General features: G+C 50.3%; 9 protein-coding genes across 9 annotated transcripts; 4 read left to right on the plus strand and 5 right to left on the minus strand.

Annotated features, from left to right (window-relative positions):
* Positions 1-973: 973 nt before the first annotated feature.
* Positions 974-1,851, plus strand: ColSpa_05159 (histone-lysine N-methyltransferase ASHR1; the record flags this gene model as incomplete). Its single annotated transcript, XM_049271371.1, has 2 exons — positions 974-1,672; positions 1,771-1,851. 2 exons carry the CDS (start codon positions 974-976, stop codon positions 1,849-1,851), a joined length of 780 nt encoding a protein of 259 aa, XP_049127328.1.
* Positions 1,852-2,383: 532 nt separating this feature from the next.
* On the minus strand, positions 2,384-2,968 carry ColSpa_05160 (uncharacterized protein; the record flags this gene model as incomplete). The annotated part of the gene is made up of 1 exon (XM_049271372.1): positions 2,384-2,968. The coding sequence occupies one exon, from the start codon at positions 2,966-2,968 to the stop codon at positions 2,384-2,386; it is 585 nt and encodes a 194-aa protein (XP_049127329.1).
* A 1,628-nt stretch (positions 2,969-4,596) lies between these two features.
* ColSpa_05161 (uncharacterized protein) lies at positions 4,597-5,469 on the minus strand (the record flags this gene model as incomplete). The annotated part of the gene is made up of 3 exons (XM_049271373.1): positions 4,597-4,709; positions 4,775-5,288; positions 5,359-5,469. 3 exons carry the CDS (start codon positions 5,467-5,469, stop codon positions 4,597-4,599), a joined length of 738 nt encoding a protein of 245 aa, XP_049127330.1.
* Positions 5,470-6,467: 998 nt separating this feature from the next.
* On the minus strand, positions 6,468-6,888 carry ColSpa_05162 (uncharacterized protein; the record flags this gene model as incomplete). The annotated part of the gene is made up of 2 exons (XM_049271374.1): positions 6,468-6,823; positions 6,873-6,888. 2 exons carry the CDS (start codon positions 6,886-6,888, stop codon positions 6,468-6,470), a joined length of 372 nt encoding a protein of 123 aa, XP_049127331.1.
* Positions 6,889-7,074: 186 nt separating this feature from the next.
* On the minus strand, positions 7,075-8,150 carry ColSpa_05163 (uncharacterized protein; the record flags this gene model as incomplete). Its single annotated transcript, XM_049271375.1, has 3 exons — positions 7,075-7,113; positions 7,236-7,329; positions 7,591-8,150. 3 exons carry the CDS (start codon positions 8,148-8,150, stop codon positions 7,075-7,077), a joined length of 693 nt encoding a protein of 230 aa, XP_049127332.1.
* A 796-nt stretch (positions 8,151-8,946) lies between these two features.
* Positions 8,947-10,126, plus strand: ColSpa_05164 (1-phosphatidylinositol phosphodiesterase; the record flags this gene model as incomplete). The annotated part of the gene is made up of 3 exons (XM_049271376.1): positions 8,947-8,960; positions 9,020-9,088; positions 9,145-10,126. 3 exons carry the CDS (start codon positions 8,947-8,949, stop codon positions 10,124-10,126), a joined length of 1,065 nt encoding a protein of 354 aa, XP_049127333.1.
* Positions 10,127-10,855: 729 nt separating this feature from the next.
* Positions 10,856-12,272, minus strand: ColSpa_05165 (aryl-alcohol dehydrogenase; the record flags this gene model as incomplete). Its single annotated transcript, XM_049271377.1, has 3 exons — positions 10,856-10,885; positions 10,948-11,927; positions 11,993-12,272. 3 exons carry the CDS (start codon positions 12,270-12,272, stop codon positions 10,856-10,858), a joined length of 1,290 nt encoding a protein of 429 aa, XP_049127334.1.
* Positions 12,273-13,790: 1,518 nt separating this feature from the next.
* Positions 13,791-14,768, plus strand: ColSpa_05166 (4-formylbenzenesulfonate dehydrogenase TsaC1/TsaC2; the record flags this gene model as incomplete). The annotated part of the gene is made up of 5 exons (XM_049271378.1): positions 13,791-13,833; positions 13,884-14,131; positions 14,193-14,396; positions 14,451-14,533; positions 14,585-14,768. The coding sequence occupies 5 exons, from the start codon at positions 13,791-13,793 to the stop codon at positions 14,766-14,768; spliced, it is 762 nt and encodes a 253-aa protein (XP_049127335.1).
* Positions 14,769-16,274: 1,506 nt separating this feature from the next.
* On the plus strand, positions 16,275-16,864 carry ColSpa_05167 (succinate--CoA ligase [ADP-forming] subunit beta, mitochondrial; the record flags this gene model as incomplete). Its single annotated transcript, XM_049271379.1, has 3 exons — positions 16,275-16,530; positions 16,591-16,712; positions 16,766-16,864. 3 exons carry the CDS (start codon positions 16,275-16,277, stop codon positions 16,862-16,864), a joined length of 477 nt encoding a protein of 158 aa, XP_049127336.1.
* Between the last annotated feature and the right edge of the window lie 686 nt (positions 16,865-17,550).

Genomic DNA, 17,550 nt, shown 5'->3' on the forward strand with positions numbered 1-17,550 from the left:
GCGTCAAGGTCAAGGAAGACCCCGGGTTGTTGATTGGTTACTGGCGTTGGCTTTTCTTCTGATGCACCCAAAACGATGCCGGGCAATGCGGTCTCTGGGTCGTATTCACTTCTTCTATCCCCCTGCGGCGGTCGTGGACGTTGGATAAGCCACGACTGTTGGGGAAACCCCCTATAGTCTATAATGTAGCTATGCTACCACATACATAGTCTCCTAGAATAGACAGTTCGTCATCAAGGCGATGTTATAGTGTGCATCTCATTGAGATCTGGAGGCAGCCGTCTTTGGCCAATCGTGAAACGGGATGCATAGCAAGTTGGCGACGCCATGACGCCATCTCATCCGATGTCGCGACTGGAAATGGGCACAGATGCAGGGCCTGTCACCTGCAGTCGCAGGGCCCTTGATGTCTGCGCATAGCACCCCAAAGCTGCAGCCATCATCGGACAGTCCCCCGGCCGTTGCAGTGTGCGTCATCTTGTAGCTGTCGTCTTATCCTGTGGCGGCAACCGTTTCAGCGGACGGAACCATGGCCATGACGATCGAGGAAGCTCGTGTGAGAAGAAGGTTTGGAAGGGCAATGCCAAGTGCTTCTTTTCTGGCCGACTTTTCTCCGCTCATTTCTCTAGGCGCTCATCACTGCCATGAGTTTTTTGTTCGAAGTTCTCCGCTGCATTATGTTGTCCTCTGCCCAAGACGCCAACTCCACCCACAGCACTCTCTGCCAATCAAAGCGCTGAAAGTCTCATGGGCGATCCCTCTCTCGCAATCAAGTCCACACCACGGCACTCTCATTCACTCACCCAGTCATCCAAAAGATCCGATTGAGGCTTACCACACCTACATTCAACCTAAAGCACCACAACCCTGTCTTCCAAGTTTGGCCCGCCGTCCAGTCTCACTTTGATTGGCTCTCCACTGCCCAAACTCTTGTTCATCGTAAGATTATTTCTGGAGGCAGTCGGGCGCAACAATGCCGATCCCGGACTTTGCCAACGAGGCCATCTTCCCGGCCTTTGACGGCCTCCCCATCGAGGACGCCGGCGCGGCCGACCCGCCCTCGTACGCCGCATCCTCCGAGCCCCCGTCCTACGTGCCGCCGCCGCCGCCGGACCCGCCGTCATACTCTGACTCGCAATCCGGCTCCGGCTCCGCGTCCGCTGCCGCGGCGTCACTCACCCTGACCGATACGGCCGCGACGTCTGCCGGCGCCGCCGTCACGCCCAAGCCGTCATCCCACGACGCGCGGGAGGAGTGGTTCCTCGTCGCCGAGGTGAAGCAGAACATGACCATCACGAAGCCGACGCTGGTGGTGGTGGACCGCGGCGGGACCGAGTTCGCGGTGACCTTTGAGGACCGCGGGATCGATCTCAGGCCCGTGAGGCAGGGGTGGACGATTGTTGTGCCGCGGGCGGTGAGGACGGCGCCGAAGGGGGGCAAGAGAGGGTTCGTGAGGGTGCCGGAGGGGAGGGGCACGAGCGTCAAGTACGTCCCCGGCGGGCTGGAGAAGATTGGGGAGCTCGGGGCGAAGGTCCGGGGGGATGGGGGGGAAGGCGAGGACGCGGGAAAGAGGCTTAGGGGGAGGTGTGCGGGCTGCGGGAAGGGGGAAGGGGAGGATGGGGGCGCTCTGAAGAGCTGTACTGCGTGCGGTGTTGCGAGGTACTGTGGCAAGGTGAGTTTCCATGATTCTGTTGGCGGCGTCGCTCGTCTAGACCCGAGTCTGCAAGGGGATGTTTGCTGTGGAAGAGAATGCTGACATTACCGGTGTAGGAATGCCAAAAGGAGGATTGGAAGGCGCATAAGAACGATTGTAAAGTGCTGAAGGGTATGGTGAACGCGTGGGGGATATGATGGATGAGACTCGGATCACAGAAAAGGGGGTGGGTAGGCGTTGCAGGCGAGAGTGCATCAGTCAACGCCGTCCGACTGAGGGAGACCTGTCAACAGGTTAGGTTCCTTTCTCTTGCCGCCAGACTAGAACACAGCAGAGCCGCGTATGAACGCAGGATATTGAGGCCGAACGCGGGTCAGCCCGTCAAGGTCTCGGGCATGGACATGTTCGCGTTACGTCTCCAAGCATATGGTCGTCCATGGGTTGCCTTAGTCACCCTAAATCATGAAGTAATCATTGATAGATGATGTAGCATTCGAGTACAAGAACAAATCCTAAGGAGTGAAATCTAATCAGTACGCTTCTGTTGTGAAAGGACCGTGACCATGAACCAGAACCCGAACCCTGCCAGCCAACGCCAATTCAATACCCAATCCAGCCCCTCTCTCCAAAGACACATGGAAAAAAAAATCCCCATTCCTGAAAGAGTAAAAAAATCGAAGCTGTGCTCACGCCCCAGCTAGTCCGTCCCAATGAACAAGCGAACCGAGCTTAAAAGTAAGCGATCCTCGCGCCCGAGACCTGGGCGTTCCACGAAACATAATCGTTGTCGTAAACGCCCACAAGCTCGAAGCCTTCAACCGTCCCAGGCGCCTTGCAGTCCGTCGGCGCAGTCAAGTAGGCCCCGTACGTCGCATCCCACGTCGCCCACCCGTCCGTAACGACCGACCACCGCCCGAGGTTCGCGTTCCGCTGGTTGCCTGGCCCGCCCGCGCCCCAACCGGGTGAACCGCCGGCGGGTGCCGGGGTCGTGGAGGTGAAGACGTCGAGCTTGCGGCTTCCCGAGACGCTCGAGGTGGGCCCGTCGATGTAGAACCACAGCTGGCACTTCTTGCCGGCAACGGCTGGCGGGTAGGTGAAGGTCAGGAGGGCGGTGAGATCGTTGCCGGCGTTGGAGGTGGACTTGGAGACGACGCCGCCATAGGAGGGGCTTATGGCGCCGTTGCGGGTGTTGTAGGTGAAGATTGCAGAGGGGGCAAAGGAGGTTGGTGGCGGGGTGGATTGGCGGGTTGAGAGGGGGGTTGCTAGGGCGGCGGTCGCGGTGAGGATGAGGGCAAGGAGAGTCTTGGCGAACATTTTGATGGGAATCTGAGGGGTGAGGTGTTGATTGTTTAGCTGAAGGGTTTGGTATTGGAGCTGTAGTTGTAGTTGATGAGCTGGAGTTGATGAGAGACTGTAAATAACAGGGACTTTCTACGGATATTTATATTCATCTTGAATGTGTAGGTTCAGACTAATCTCTCTAGTATCGTGAGCCCACTCATCGGCTATCAAGGTGCCATGACCTGACTGTCGAGGTTTCCCAGCTCAGGCGTCCTTGAGGCACCTCGAAAGCTCATTACCTAGGACTTCTCAAAATAGCAACACCCAAACTGCACCCTCCTCACCAAGCTCGCACCCCGTAAACTGACACAGCCGGATTAGGCCTCCCGCTTCCAGCCGTTGGGTCAGATTCGATCAGCTCTGTGGGCGTCTCTTCTCTCTTCCCCGCCATTGGGCCTGCCAATTGTGACGGCGGAAGCTAGCTCACACAAGTCTAGACCGGCAAACGGTGTACCTTAGCCAGCGAATGATGACAATGGAATAGGAAAGCCTACCCATCACACCAAGATGTGACATATGTCTCCGAGGTGTTGTCACCTGGTGTGGGTTGGGATGACGAGCTCATGTGGCGAAGGCTCAGCCCTTTGAGCTGCCCCGAGAGCTGAACGCCTTGGACCAATGAGCACGGGCGGGGTGATGGGATGCACCCTATCGGAGTATCGTGAGCTGCGCCGTGTGGCTTGATGGGTTTTGGTGGACGGTGGCGGCATAGCTTGGTTGACGTGCATTGGTACGACCTAGCGGGAAGTCATGAGTGTTCGGGAATGGTGCGCACATCGTATATGCGAGTCTGCTTGAGACATAGACACGGGTGCTGATCGTGGAGGGTCATCAGGTTGAGTATAGGGCAATAGGAGTGGCATCTTGGACTTGGATTAATCTATTTCGAGGTGTAAGCCGCGGGGTAATTCAAAGTGTAGCTTTTTGAAGTCGACGATGCTAGGCTCATTTGGTACCGAGGGCTGTGTAAGCCGAGCTGAGATGCCTTGACGGCGCGGTTCTCAGCCTCACCCGTCGACTTTTTTTCTACCCCGAATGCTGATTTCAGCGTTTTAAGGTGGGGGACAGCAAGACTCCCGTCATGGCCTTAAGCCGTTAGGGAGCAGGCAACGTGAACCCTTGATGACCAGTCGCATCCCCTTTCTGCTAGTAGCTGCGTCTACATCTGTTCCTATCACTATTGCCCGTATTGTTGATGTCAGTGTCAAGCCCGGGCGCCAGAGACTCCGCTACGCGTATGTTTCTCAGAGGGCTCAAATGCCGAACCAGACACAGGAGCTAAGATACGGTACAACTACTCTGGGAAGTAGCTTCAGCACGGGGGAGATGGGCGAATTTAGTGTAAGGTGTTTCTACTGCATGGAAGAAACACAATTCTAAGGTGAACCCTTCGCGAGATGACAGGTTTCCTAATGTCTCCATGGTTGCATGCTTGAATCGGTACCGGGTGGTTCTCATTCAAGTCTTACACATTTTTACGTGGAAAGCAGTTTTTCTATTCTAGTAAAGTAAACACTTGCAGATGATGAATATCAACGATCAAGCTTTTCTAGTTGCTGTGATCTCCGCCTCTTAATCTCTGGAGATAAAATTCTGATCGGTCATTCTCTAACGCCATGGTCTTTAGTCTTGATCTTCTTCTCCTGCTCCTTGCACTGCGACTCAATATCATTACCGTCCTTCTGGAGGATGTCATAATCATCATCCATACCGTCTAAAGTTGTGAACGTGTCAAGTCAGTCACCGGATCATCAATGGGGGAGGGCTGTAACAACTTACCGCGAACGTCAATCCTGAACTGTGCAATCCTCACCGTGATCTCCACATCATCCAGAGTCATGATCCTCGTAGACGACTCGGGCTTCAAGTCATCCCCATCGGCCAAGAGAAGTACTCCGCGGTCCTGCCAGACATCTGATTTGTTAGGCGACTCGACAAGGACGAGCCGCTTGCTCTCACTCGGCGGAAATTCTACGTTGCGGAAACCACGGTCGTCGTCTTTGAAGTCCCGGTAGCCACGGGGGTTGTCCTCGAAATCGAAAGTCAAGCACAGCGAACTGTCATGTTTGAGAGGACTGAGCGAGGGTTTGTCGCTGATGGTGCTTTTAGAAGACTGAGGCCTCAGGACTTCGCGAATTCTCCATACAAACTGCTCTGAAGTGGTGATACAGGGAACGAAGAGGCCTGCGGATGTGCGGAGGACTGATAGAAACCACGGGGCTTGGGGGCCGCGCCCTGAACGAATGGTCACCGTTGAGCCATCCACCAATTTTGATTGCCGAAGCATACCGTACTGTCACGTATCAAGCCAGTGTTAACTTCATTGACATTATTACACCTCGCCAAGCCAACTGGGCACCTACCCTGGTATCGAAGGTTGGAGTAATTGTCCAGATGCCATCTTGATCTTTCCACGTTGAGTCGTAAGGTGCGGCGCGCGGACCCTGGAATCTGTGATAGACAGTGAGAACCATCCCTACTGACGGCTGGGAGGTCAAGAGCAGGTCATCTTACCTGGGAGGCAAAACCTCCCTTTCACTTATTGTCTGGACAATAATAGGCTTATGAATGTTGTGATGAAGGTAGTGCGTCTTGTTGTCGTTTGTGATTTTTGTTTTGAAGCGGAATTGCGCAACGATCTTGGACGATTTGGGGATGCTGATGCCCTTCGTAACGGGACCTTGGGTTGCACCCGAAAACACATCGGCAGCGTCTGTGAATCGATGATCCCCACAATCAACCAGAGAGTCGATTATCAATCTAGACTCAGCTCGCTATAGAGTAAAAAAGAATCAGAAGTTTGCAAACTTGCTTCGAAATAGACGGAAGTACCCCTACCTCAATAACCCTCCAGTTGACGTGATTGCCAACAGTAGGACACCACTGGCTTGGACTGTCATGAGGTCAGGCTCTGTCACTAACATCGTGAACTTCAGGATCTCTTACTTCGAAGCTAAGATAGTGTTGCCGCCAACGGCTTCGAAAACCACACACTCGCTACTGTCTTTGTAGTTACGGTTCATGTCTTGATCGCTGCTCCTAGTGACTTGTTTCTTCGAATCTGCCCCAATCTCCACAGGCTGTAATGCACAGCATCAACACCAGGGCAATTCAGAACGTACGTAGCCAAATAACTCACTGAAGAGACTGTCAGCCCGATTGCACGTTTGAAAGTATCTCGATTCTTGTCTTGCTCGACCACTTCGTCATCATTCAAGGTCTTTGTCGATACCAACATGCCTCCAAGCGTAACTTCGTGGCAAAAGAATTGTCCTACGAGCAGTCAGACACCAATCGAGTCAAACAAATATGGCATAATGGTAGAAAACAAAATTACCAAACTTTCTGTGAAACTTCCTAATCTCTGCAAGATCCTTGTTGATCCTGATTCGTTCAACGTTCTCTGCAAACTCTCGAGTCGGAACTAGGTCGTCTGCATTGAGGAAAAGGGTTACTCGCGGTAACTAAGATTTCATGAGCATCCTGAAAGGACAGCAGATTTCAGTGGGATAATTACCATGTATTTACCAAACATTCTCTTTGTAGACTTGTTTCGCTCGGATGACTGGCTGTTCTGTGCTTCTGAGTTTGTCCCAGCACTCATAGCGATGCCCAGTCCAGAGTAGCCCATCGCAATCTTGCTATCCATTGACGACTTCTCAAAGTTGTTGCGGACGAGAGAGTTACGCATGTCGCTCTCGACAACTTCAACATCAATCTTAGACCCGTCCGTGACGCCATAGTTGGGGATAGCGTCGGCAATAGGGGCCCCGTTGTCTCCTCGACTGGGCGCGTAATCCAGGTTTAGACCTGATCGTAGAGCAAAGGCTAAAAGATTGTGAGAAGAACAGCACGAAACGAAGAGCCCACAATATACCTGGTTTTGGGGCCATCTTAATCTGATTGGTTGTCGTGTCGGTATACCAGCCATGCATGACTTGACAGTTCTTCATTACAAGGCTCCACTGTAACTCGTCCAGCGATGATGGAGAACTGTTTGAACTGCTTGTCAGTTGACCGTTGAACAAAGTTGTCGTCATTGTTTGCCTATTCAAATGGAGAGGCTGAGGGGGATCGAGTTACCTGGCGTTCTGGGACATATCAATCTTCAACATTTCCTGAGCAATCAGTGATGCTTGGGGCTTATCAGAGTAAGCGCCCAAAGCCGGACTTTTTAAACCTTCTGGCACCTTTGATAACCGTAAACATTTGTTGAAGATGCCCTCATCGAATCACGTACCTCGTCTCTCTGAAGCTGGTGACTGATTCCCAAAGCCGCAAGTGCTGCTTTCGCCTTGTCTCCGCCGGCAAAGGGTGAAGCAGTCTCTCTGAACCTGAGACTTATGGCCGGAACATTGCTCTCATAAGGAAATGTCTCATCCTACGGTAGAGAGTCAGCAGCATGGTTCTAAGGGATAGATATGCATACAATATGAACTTACTAGAAGATCTACGTAGTCCTTGAACAACGTTGTGTCTGGAACAGGCGTCTCATCAGGCAAACAAAATTGATGTTTTGATATGAGTTGCGACCTTGAACATAGAATAAGACGGAAATCGAAGCATTGTTGCGTGGAGTGAACTGTGAAACTTACATGGTGGTGATGCTTTGTCGGAACCCGCCGAGAGTTTTAGATCGAATTCTTTCCAGATCAAGACTATCGCTGTTTGCCCCATCAGGAAGCGTCTTCATGACCCGGATAGACCCAACTCCCTGATGCTTTCCGCTCTTTATCTGAACTAGCTTGATAATAAAGTTACCAGACTCGTATATATCTTGAACTGTCTGCTGGTCATGGTCCTTTCTCAGCCCGTAGTATACCTGCATGGAAAGTTCCGGTGCTCCTGAAAGGCGAGAAACCTGGTCCAAATATTCAAGGAAGGAAAGTTCATAATCAAGAAGTTTAGAACTAGGAGAGCTCCAAATGTCAAACTCTTTGGCAAGACCAATATTGCACATACCCTCCTTGATCTGCGCCATGGAGACATCTTTCATTCCAGTGTCGCTACTGATTCCACACTTCTGCATTAGAACAGAAAGGCCAATGGTGCCCACTTTGTTGCCGTATTCTGTGCTTGTCTTTGTGATACCCTTCGAAGCTGGTACCAGTTTGTCAATTCGTTGAAACGTGACAATCGCGCCATCGTTGGGCATATTTCTTGTGACATCGCTGAACGTCTTATCGCCTCCCGAAGGAGGGGGACTGAGTGGCAAGCTTGACATGACAATTGGGTGTAGGGATTTTGTGGTAGGTTATAGAGAATGCAACAAGACACAGCTAACAGGTGCCGTCAAGTCGCGCGTGGGACAGGCGTGGCATTGGTTATGTACCAAGACCTTCCACAATTGCAGGGCATCTTCTTTCCGTCCCAAAGGTCGCGTGATACTTTTCCAAGATTATAGGTGAGATGAATCGGGGCATACTGAAAACGAACAAGAGAAACTTCAATTAGGGTTGTCTCAACGTTTCTGTTCAGCCGGTGTGAGGGATGGCCCGATGTCTCGGCGTACTCAGTTCAGCTGCACGAAAACAGCGTGTCTCATCCGGAGCTCTTAACTAGTTCCGTGCGACTTGGGACTCAAAGCGGCCGGCAGGAGATAGCACTTATCTATATAACCCTGTCTTGGAGCTCAGAGCTTGAGGCATTCCGAAGGCGTAATAATCATCTGCTTAATTTGTAGCATTCCGATCATGGCTGTAGGGCTCACTGCGAAGAATCCCGTGCAAGCAAGGCTCCAGGCTTTGCAGGCCAAATATCCTCAATACCATATCGTACTTTGGTACTCGGATGCAGGATCATGTTTCAATCTTTTGCCTGGCACCCGATGGATTCGACAACAGAGCGAAGCGATATCCACAGGCAACTTCTTGACGAACTTCAGGAATGGCACTCATCATTACGAGTGTTATATAATAATTGAGGGAGCCTTTGAGTATGATCATAAGAAGATGACCCGGAACAAGTAAGTAGACATCTACGTTGTTCAGACGTAACGATCTGTCATTCGCTAAACATTCGCAGCTACTTGACCTATGTGGCTTCTACGGCCGATTTTGACTTCGAAAAGAAGGAATGTGTTATGCCCCCTAAGTAAGCATCCCTCAAGTATGGCCGATTACAGCATAGGTTGTTCATGTTCTTCTTAGACCTGAGTTCTCTGCCTCCTGTTGGATGAGCCATTTGGACGACAATCTAAGTCTTAAGGACTTGACCCTACCCGGAACTCGTTGTAGTAGTGCTTCAGCGTCTTGGATCAACGATGCAGGAGACATTGATGCTGAGCCTGAAATCGACGACAAAAAACTAAAAACGAAAATACTCGATATGCACAAGTACCACAAAAGTAGTATTCTCACCCAGTTGAATAGCGGTATCCGCCTTCTGGATCTCCGTTGCGACGCTTCGCGCACACTCCGACATGGGCCATTGACTCTTGACAAGCAACTGGACAACGCACTAGATCAAGTCAAAACATTTCTGGAGGCCAACAAGTCAGAAACGGTCATGGTGATACTCAGCTTTTCGTCTGCAACCGCCGAGTACGACGCCACTAAGCCGTGGTCCGAAGGTTACTCGGTCAAAGTCGACAACGTGCCCGGACACTTCAACAAGGAAGTAAAAAGAGATATGCAAAATGACAAGGTTCTATACACTGGGACGGAGTGGCCTTGTCTTGGGGATGTACGCGGTCAGGTTGTCATCTTTCGTGGATGGGGCCTAGACTCAGATGAAGATCGATGGGCTTTGGATTGCCGATTGCCGATGTGGGACTCCGCGGATGGCTCTCCAGCATTCACCAAGGCCACTGACCTTGCCACGCAGAGATGGAGCGAAATTGTGGAAGACTTTAGCAGCCAGAACTCCCTCAAGTCGATCATCTTGGCGGCTTCGTTGAACCACGACCCCACGAGTGATACCACTTGGATTCCACCTTTGCAGACTGCACCCATCCTTCAAAAAAAGGCAGAGGAACATATCAAGCAGTGCTCGAAGCAGTTACAACGCTTGTGGATTTATGGAGACGACATGGAAGAGAGGACAAATATGGCGATTGCAAAGCTGAACTTTTGGGGGTCGGATGATGAGGGAGTTAGTCGACCGTTGCCTGTCAAGTTCGACACGACGTGAACAAAAATGAGCTGAATAAGATTACTAAACCTTAGTGTAGATGGCAATTACTATGGTTCATTGCGAGGGCAATTCACGCATAAAGGCTCCATGTAGAAGGCAATATCGTTTCTGAAGTATTTAACTACTAAATCCAGATGACGAAGAATGGAATTGGCTAACGGTTGCCTATTGTCCACAAAACACCACATCGAAGATCGGCCCGGTCCTAAGGCCAACCATGGTGGTAACTGCCCAGCGACGCCACTTATGCCCAGAGAAACATTCCGGATGGAGCGTGCTCCAACGGTATTCTAAGAGTTGATTCCAAGCTACTTGGAGACGTTTGCGGATATTGCTCTGGTCATAATGTCACTCGGTTGATGAGCTGAAAGTTCGGCTGAAACACCGCTCGATGCTCTTTACGGTTCGTTGCCCAAGCTGAATGTATTTCTGGAGGTCATATTTACGAATAATAGAAATTATAAGTGATTGAATGAGCCCAGCAAAGATGCGATGGCCTCCGTCTTGCAGGCCAATTTCATGATCACCGAGATGGAACTAGACGAACCGTCCAGGACGGGGTTTGTAATCGATCCATTGAAATGAGAAAAAACAGAACTAAGAGACTCCACAATGTTGATTCTTTGTAGTTTCCTCCCATAGTCCTGACGATCAACTGTTCGAGCCCGTCTTGGTACGGCTGCCAAGAGCTTAACTGTGATCATCAACCATGGAATAGTTCATAGCCTAGCTCCATCGAATCACAGGCTTGATGACCTATTCGGTTGAGTCAGCCTGAAAAAGTAACGGTAGTAGCGGAAAGAATGCATTGCGCTTACCTTGCCAGAAGCCATGTCTTGCATGGCTTGGTTCAGCTGGGATGCCGGATAGATCTTTGCTAACCTATCGATGGGAAATTTGCCGTCTTGATGCATAGCAATCAGCCTGGGGATGAATTCCGGAGGATTCGAGTCTCCTTCGATTACGCCGATGTATTTTTTATTGCTCAGCAAGAACGCTTGTGGATCGAGTTTGATCTTGGCACCGGGCGGCGGGACGCCAACTTGAACGGCGGTACCTAATGTGGCAACACAATCAATCATATCTTCGATGACCTTAAGGATGCCAGTGCAGTCCACAGCAAATGTCGGTCCTCCTCCGGTAACATCTTTGATGTCTTGTACCACATTACGACTGTCTCTGGAGTTGATAGTGTGCGTAGCCCCCAGCTCCTTCGCCAGTTCAAGACGTTCTGGGACGATATCAATCGCAACGATTTGGCCTGTTTCGAGGTAGCGGGCTGCCATCAGCGCGGCTAGACCCACACTTCCGAGTCCGAAAATGACGATAGAATCGCTCTTTCCCGGCTGTATGACATTCAAGACGGTTCCGGCTCCGGTTTGGAGCCCGCACCCGAGTGGGGCGTATACATCTATGTGGTCGATAGCTGATGGGGGACACCTGACGACCGACTTTTCGTTGACAACAGACATTTTGCAGAAGGACGATTGCCCAAAGAACTGACTTCGCACAGCACGTCCGTCGGAAGCTAGCCGAGCTGGGGTGCTGCGGTCGCTGGTGCGTACCGAGTTGATGTTGATAATTGATGAGTCTGGACACAACGCACAGTGTCCAGATTTGCAGGTCTTGCACGTTCCGCAGCTGTTCATTGATAGGAGAACGGCATCACCGATCTGAAGGTCCTTGATTTTGACATCTCTGCCAATGTCACGAACAATGCCTGCTCCCTCGTGACCGAAAATGGCAGGGAACTCGACGAACGGGAGGCCACCTTGCTGCGTGACGATGTCCGTGTGGCCTATAGGTGAAATGTGAGTTATCCGAGAGACAGTTACGGCAGGGAAGCTGCTGGGTTTTACCTACAGACTCCGCTGTACTTCATCTCAATCAGTAATTCATCCGGTCGAACCTCGTCAAGGATAATTGGAACCAGCTTGAAATCGGCTTTGACGTGTTCCACCACATATGCTTCAGTTTCAACATTCTTCACGTCACCAAAGCTCGTGGACTCCTGACCCGCTGCAGCATTGTGTTCGATGTGCACAGCATGTTCCACATGTTCGGTCGCTGACTTGAGACTTTGTGGAAGTGATGCTTTGGTACTAGATGTGATATCCAAAACAGTAGCTGGAAGAGTTGCCATTTTACTTGTTTGACTAGCGGTAGTCGACCAGTTGCTGACAAGGGATTCTATTGAGATCTTTAAGTACCAAGACGGTGACGAACCGACGTTTGGGGAGAAGGAACTCGGAATTATGTGCGGAAACATCTTCCCCGCACCAGGGGGTTGATTCAATGTCGTCTGCAACAACCCCAGGTACCTGATACTCCTCTGGTGCTCGGCATAGTTTCGCTAGCCGGTACCCCGCAGTCCGGCAGTCCTGGCCGGATACTCTGGCGTATTGAGTGTCGTCCTCAACGTTTGCAGATCGGCTATTAATGATTGGAGTTGTGTAGCTTAGATGTAAATGCGGGGTGTACAAGGGTTAGGATAGCGTTGTAGGTGACGGTAACCAAAAAGTGACGGTGTTGGACAATGGACATGAAACTAATAGCAGATCATGGGACGAGATCCACGCTTCTCGAGGACAACGTGAGTCAGTGTAGGCATTACGTTATGGGAGTAAATACCAAGAGACGAAAATAGATGCCTTGTCCCGTATTCCGCTCGGAATCTAAACATCGGAATCAAAAACAGCGTGTATACTGCAATGAGTCAACAAGTATGACACAACCTTCTCGGCTGATCCCGACTCTTCTTACAGTTAGTCAGAAGTTTATGTCCCGTTTCTTGAACACCAGACGCTGATGTAAAGATCTTGAGCTCCAATTGAATTCATATGCAAGATGCAGCAACACCTGTCAATGACCTTCTATTTTGGTGCTTTGGGATATGCCCCTTGGAATGCAAGCCATAGGTCGGAGCTAACTTCCCAAAGCCTGAGAGACACCGTGCATTGAACTTGCTACAGTTGGTCTCTACATGTCAAGTACAGGGCTTATATGAGTTATTGACACAACGCTTGGTCTACATGATTGCTGACAGGCTTTGAAACAACCTCCAAGGCGAATTCTAGTCTCTGTCATTGGGTCCGCCAAAACATAACTAGGTGCTGGAAATCGTCACGGACTTTTGAAGTTTGAGAACATAAATGAAGCATTTAACCTTGCTTGCTGTGGACTTAATGTAGCCACCTGACTTCTAAATTATTTCAGGTACTATCTGATGATAAAATATGGAGCGATCTCTCAACATATGAAGCTGCCAAGCTGACACGCTTCAACCAAGCCAAAGTATTGGGAAATCGACTAGCACTATATTAAAAGCTTTATTAGAATGTCTAAACTTTGATGAGGGGTCGCCGAACCCATAGGCGTGCAGCTGCACTGTCTCACGACACCAGACGGAAGTCATTGCCCGGCTTGCAAACCCCCGCACTCCCCCGCCTCCTTATGATGCAATGTGCTTTGTCGAAGTCGAAGCACCATGGCTGTACTACGCACGACCTGTGTGGTTATTTAAATGAGGGATTAGCAAGCTAGCTTGGTTTGACAATACTGTTGAGTTGGCAGTTAATACGAAGTCTCAGCTACATACCTCCAACCCATATCAATCTAGATATTATCCATGCCATCAAGATCAAGTAACATGGGCGACACAATGACAGGATCAAGACTCACCGGTAAGGTTGTCATCATCACTGGTCAGTACCCCACTATTCGAGTTGATGGGTTGTTAGCTGACAAGCAACAGGCGGCGGCCATGGCTTTGGCGAAGGTATTGCTCGGAAATTCGCTCAAGAGGGTGCCAAGGTCTTAATTACAGACATCAACGAGAACGACGGACAAAGGGTTGCCCAAGATGTGCCTGAATCCATCTCATTCTTCAGGGCAGACGCAGCGAGTGCAGACGACTGGGAGAAATTGATGGACGCGGCGCAGTCCCGGTATGGGCGGATAGACTGCCTGATCAACAACGCCGGCACAACTTATAGAAACAAGGTTCGAACCGCAGATCCATTTACACAGGGCCAGAAACAAATGACATTGACCAAATTGATAGCCCACACTAGAGGTAACGAAGGCTGAGTTTGACAGGGTCTTCAACGTCAATGTCAAGGGAATCTTCCTGGGGACTGCGGCGTTCATGCCTAGAGTCATCAAGCAGGGGGAGGGTGGTGTCATGTTGAATATTGCTTCGATTGGAGCAGTGCGTCCCAGACCAGGCCTCGTATGGTACAACGCCTCCAAAGGGGCAGTGTGCACGGTGCGTTTTCGTCGAGTGAATAACAGTAATTGCATTTGGCTGAATATGTCACAGGCAACGAAAGGGCTCGCAGCCGAGTACGGTACTCACCAAATCCGCGTGAACTCCGTGTGCCCTCTCCTAAGCGGCACCGGGCTGTAAGTTACCATTTCAACCAAACCGACTTTTATCGTCTGACAAAAGCACAGGTTCGAATCCTTTGCTGGCCAGGCCGACACACCGGAGAACCGCTTGAAGTTCATTGACAACGTTCCCCTCAAGCGACTATGCGAGGTATCCGATGTAGCAGATACCTGCCTATTCTTAGCCTCTGATGAAAGCAAGTTCATCACCGGCATTAATCTGGAAGTTGATGGTGGTAGAGCTATTTGACCACCTCCCGATGTTTCATACCTCACGCAAACTTCTCACCAGAAATCAGAAAGCCTTCCGCAAAATGTCCTTGACACCTAGTCTGATCACTCGGATGAGTTGAATGTTATCATTGTAGCGCTGGGGGGGTTCCAATGCTCTGAATCAGCTTCTGTCGTTAGTAATGTACATTTAGGTTTTGGTCTTCATCTCCATGAACTCACTCATGGTCATAAGAATGCCAAAAATATGTACAAGATGCCACCTGAATTATATCGTTGACGGTTATAACGCCTGCACTGTACACATGCTGTCCTGACTATGGTTGATATAGCCGACGATATAACCGGCTATGTGCCCCGCGTTCAGGTTTCGGCTATGTCTACCCCAAGGGAGCCAACCAAGCCACACTAGCTCCTAGGTGCCTTGATGACGTACCTAACCGTGTTTTCATCGGTTGCATCTCTAAGAAGTTAACTTACCACAATTGGATAACCATCATTCCTACCAAGTATCACCTCCTATTACACTTCTGGCCTATTATTGGTGTCCATCTACCATCATAAGTCAATATGGTGTTTCGGAGCATTTTCAAAAAGTTTTGGAAGGCTAACAATCAGGCGAGTACCAGTATTCCGACCACTTCGATATCGTCGCTGACCAATCTTTAGTTGACATCCCGTCGGCAGATAAGACGACTTACGTTGCACAAGTACCAGTCCCATGGTATTCTGAAAGAGGTGATTTGCAGAGCCTACATTCGATATGGCACAGTTAAATACCTAACAGTGTGCTCTTAGTTTGGGATCCCGGTGCCTCTAAGAAAGCTTGCTAATACACCGGCTGAAGCTGAAGCAATCGTCATTGAATTCAGTTGGTACTTCAAACCCAAAGAAAGAGGCACCACTGACAGCAACAGACAGAGCTTGCATATTAGAACTGCCGACTTTGAGAAGCAGCCAAGGAACGGTCACGACCAATGAGGGGTTTGAACGCAATATCAAACATGCCACAGATGCTAAAGCTGCGAGAAAGATTGCCGAAAGCCTACTCGGTGGCCATGTTAAGACAACCAAAAACTCAGGAGGCGAAGTCCCTATCACTCAGCTCCATGTCACTGAGATGATTGAGCATAGAGCCGAATGGTATCTGGCCATCACATTTGATCGCGAGAACTACTGCCCAACAATCGTCGCATCCAAAAGAGGCGGAGTTGACATCGAAACAACGGTCCAGCAATATCCAGAAGAGCTACACATCTTCAACATTGGGTTCACTGAAGGAGTCACACCAGAAGTGGTTGAAAAAGTCTCAAAATGCTTGGATGCCTCTGCAAGGGAGACGGAAAATTTACAGAGTATACTGAGTGGTCTGTACAAAATCTTCACGACCAAAGACGCCACTCTTCTTGAAATCAGTTCACTAGCAAGGTCATCCGACGGCACATTGACATGTTTGGACGCCAAACTCACATTCGATGATGCTGCGAGAAAGCGACAGCAAAATGTTTTTTCATTACGAGATACAATGCACCAGATTCCTGAAGAGAGCGAAGCAGAGAAGTACGGATTGGTGTATGTCAAGATGGACGGCAACATTGGTAACGTAGTGAACGGTGCCGGGCTTGCTATGGCTACTAATGATGCCATTGCGCTTCATGGAGGCGCCAGTGCCAACTTCCTTGATGCGGGTGGTCAAGCAACAAAAGAGACCATGGTGAAGGCCTTTGAGATTATTCTAAGGGACGAGAGGGTCAAGACGATCCTTGTCAACATTTATGGCGGTGAGTCAAACAAGACGTGTATAAAGAGGTGTCTCTAGTCACTAACGTTGTACCCAACAGGAATTACTAGAGGCGACATGATTGCGGAGTCCATCCTCGGAGCAGCGAAGGAACTGGGCCCCCTGGAGGTGCCTATGGTGGTCCGACTCCAGGGCACCAACTCCGAGTTAGGCCTGGAAATCGTAGGTTGATATGTTTGATTGTCAGTCATATACTTGCTAACAAGGTCGTGCAGCTGAAAGAGGCTAATTTAGGACTGCATACGGAGGCTGATTTTGGGAAGGCGGCGGAGAAGGCGGTGGAGCTGGCCAGAAGCAGCATCAGAAGTACCTAGGACTTGAAACACCACCCAGGGTCGACAGCAAGAGCTAGAGCTTCAAAATGTCAATATCGGGACTAATTTAATTGCAGTTTCATCATACTGGGTAGAAGTCGAATGATGATGACACAGAATTTGATGCCCCTGGGCACGTTAGCAAATGATCTCCCCCCTTTCAGCTGGCTGTTGATAGACGAGCCACTTCCAGGATTGATAAAGGCGGGTAAGCCGGAAATTCTTAGTCAAGACAAGATAACATGTTCGTGCCCCAAAGTAGAAATGTGTTACCAAACTTGAATTTTGGGATACTCAGCACAACCTTGAGCGAGCGGTCGGCTTCGGTCTCCAGTCCCGCGGTGCATACTCTAGCTCAGGTTCCATGCCGGGCCCTACTTAAAGGGTCACTGATAGACAGGTGGCGTGGAAAATTCTGTCGGAGCTAATGCTCCCTCTCTCCCGTTCGAGCCGGACGTCAGAATTAGGTTGCCCAGTGCCCGGACGACGAGCCCTTTTTGGAAGGCTTGCGATGGTGTACCACACGCGATTCAACGGGGACAAGGGCTCAACGGGTGGTGCCGTGCAGCGGGGAAGGCTACCCACGCGTTCCCATGGTGTTTAGTTCGGAGTCTGAGTTCTCAAGAGGGGCTGGCCGAGGGTCAGATCTTGGAAAAGCGTGCGAAACGGCGGATGACAGCATCGAC

The sequence above is a fragment of the Colletotrichum spaethianum genome (genome assembly GCF_022836535.1).
Source record: "Colletotrichum spaethianum MAFF 239500 DNA, contig11, whole genome shotgun sequence".
Lineage (NCBI taxonomy): Eukaryota > Fungi > Ascomycota > Sordariomycetes > Glomerellales > Glomerellaceae > Colletotrichum > Colletotrichum spaethianum.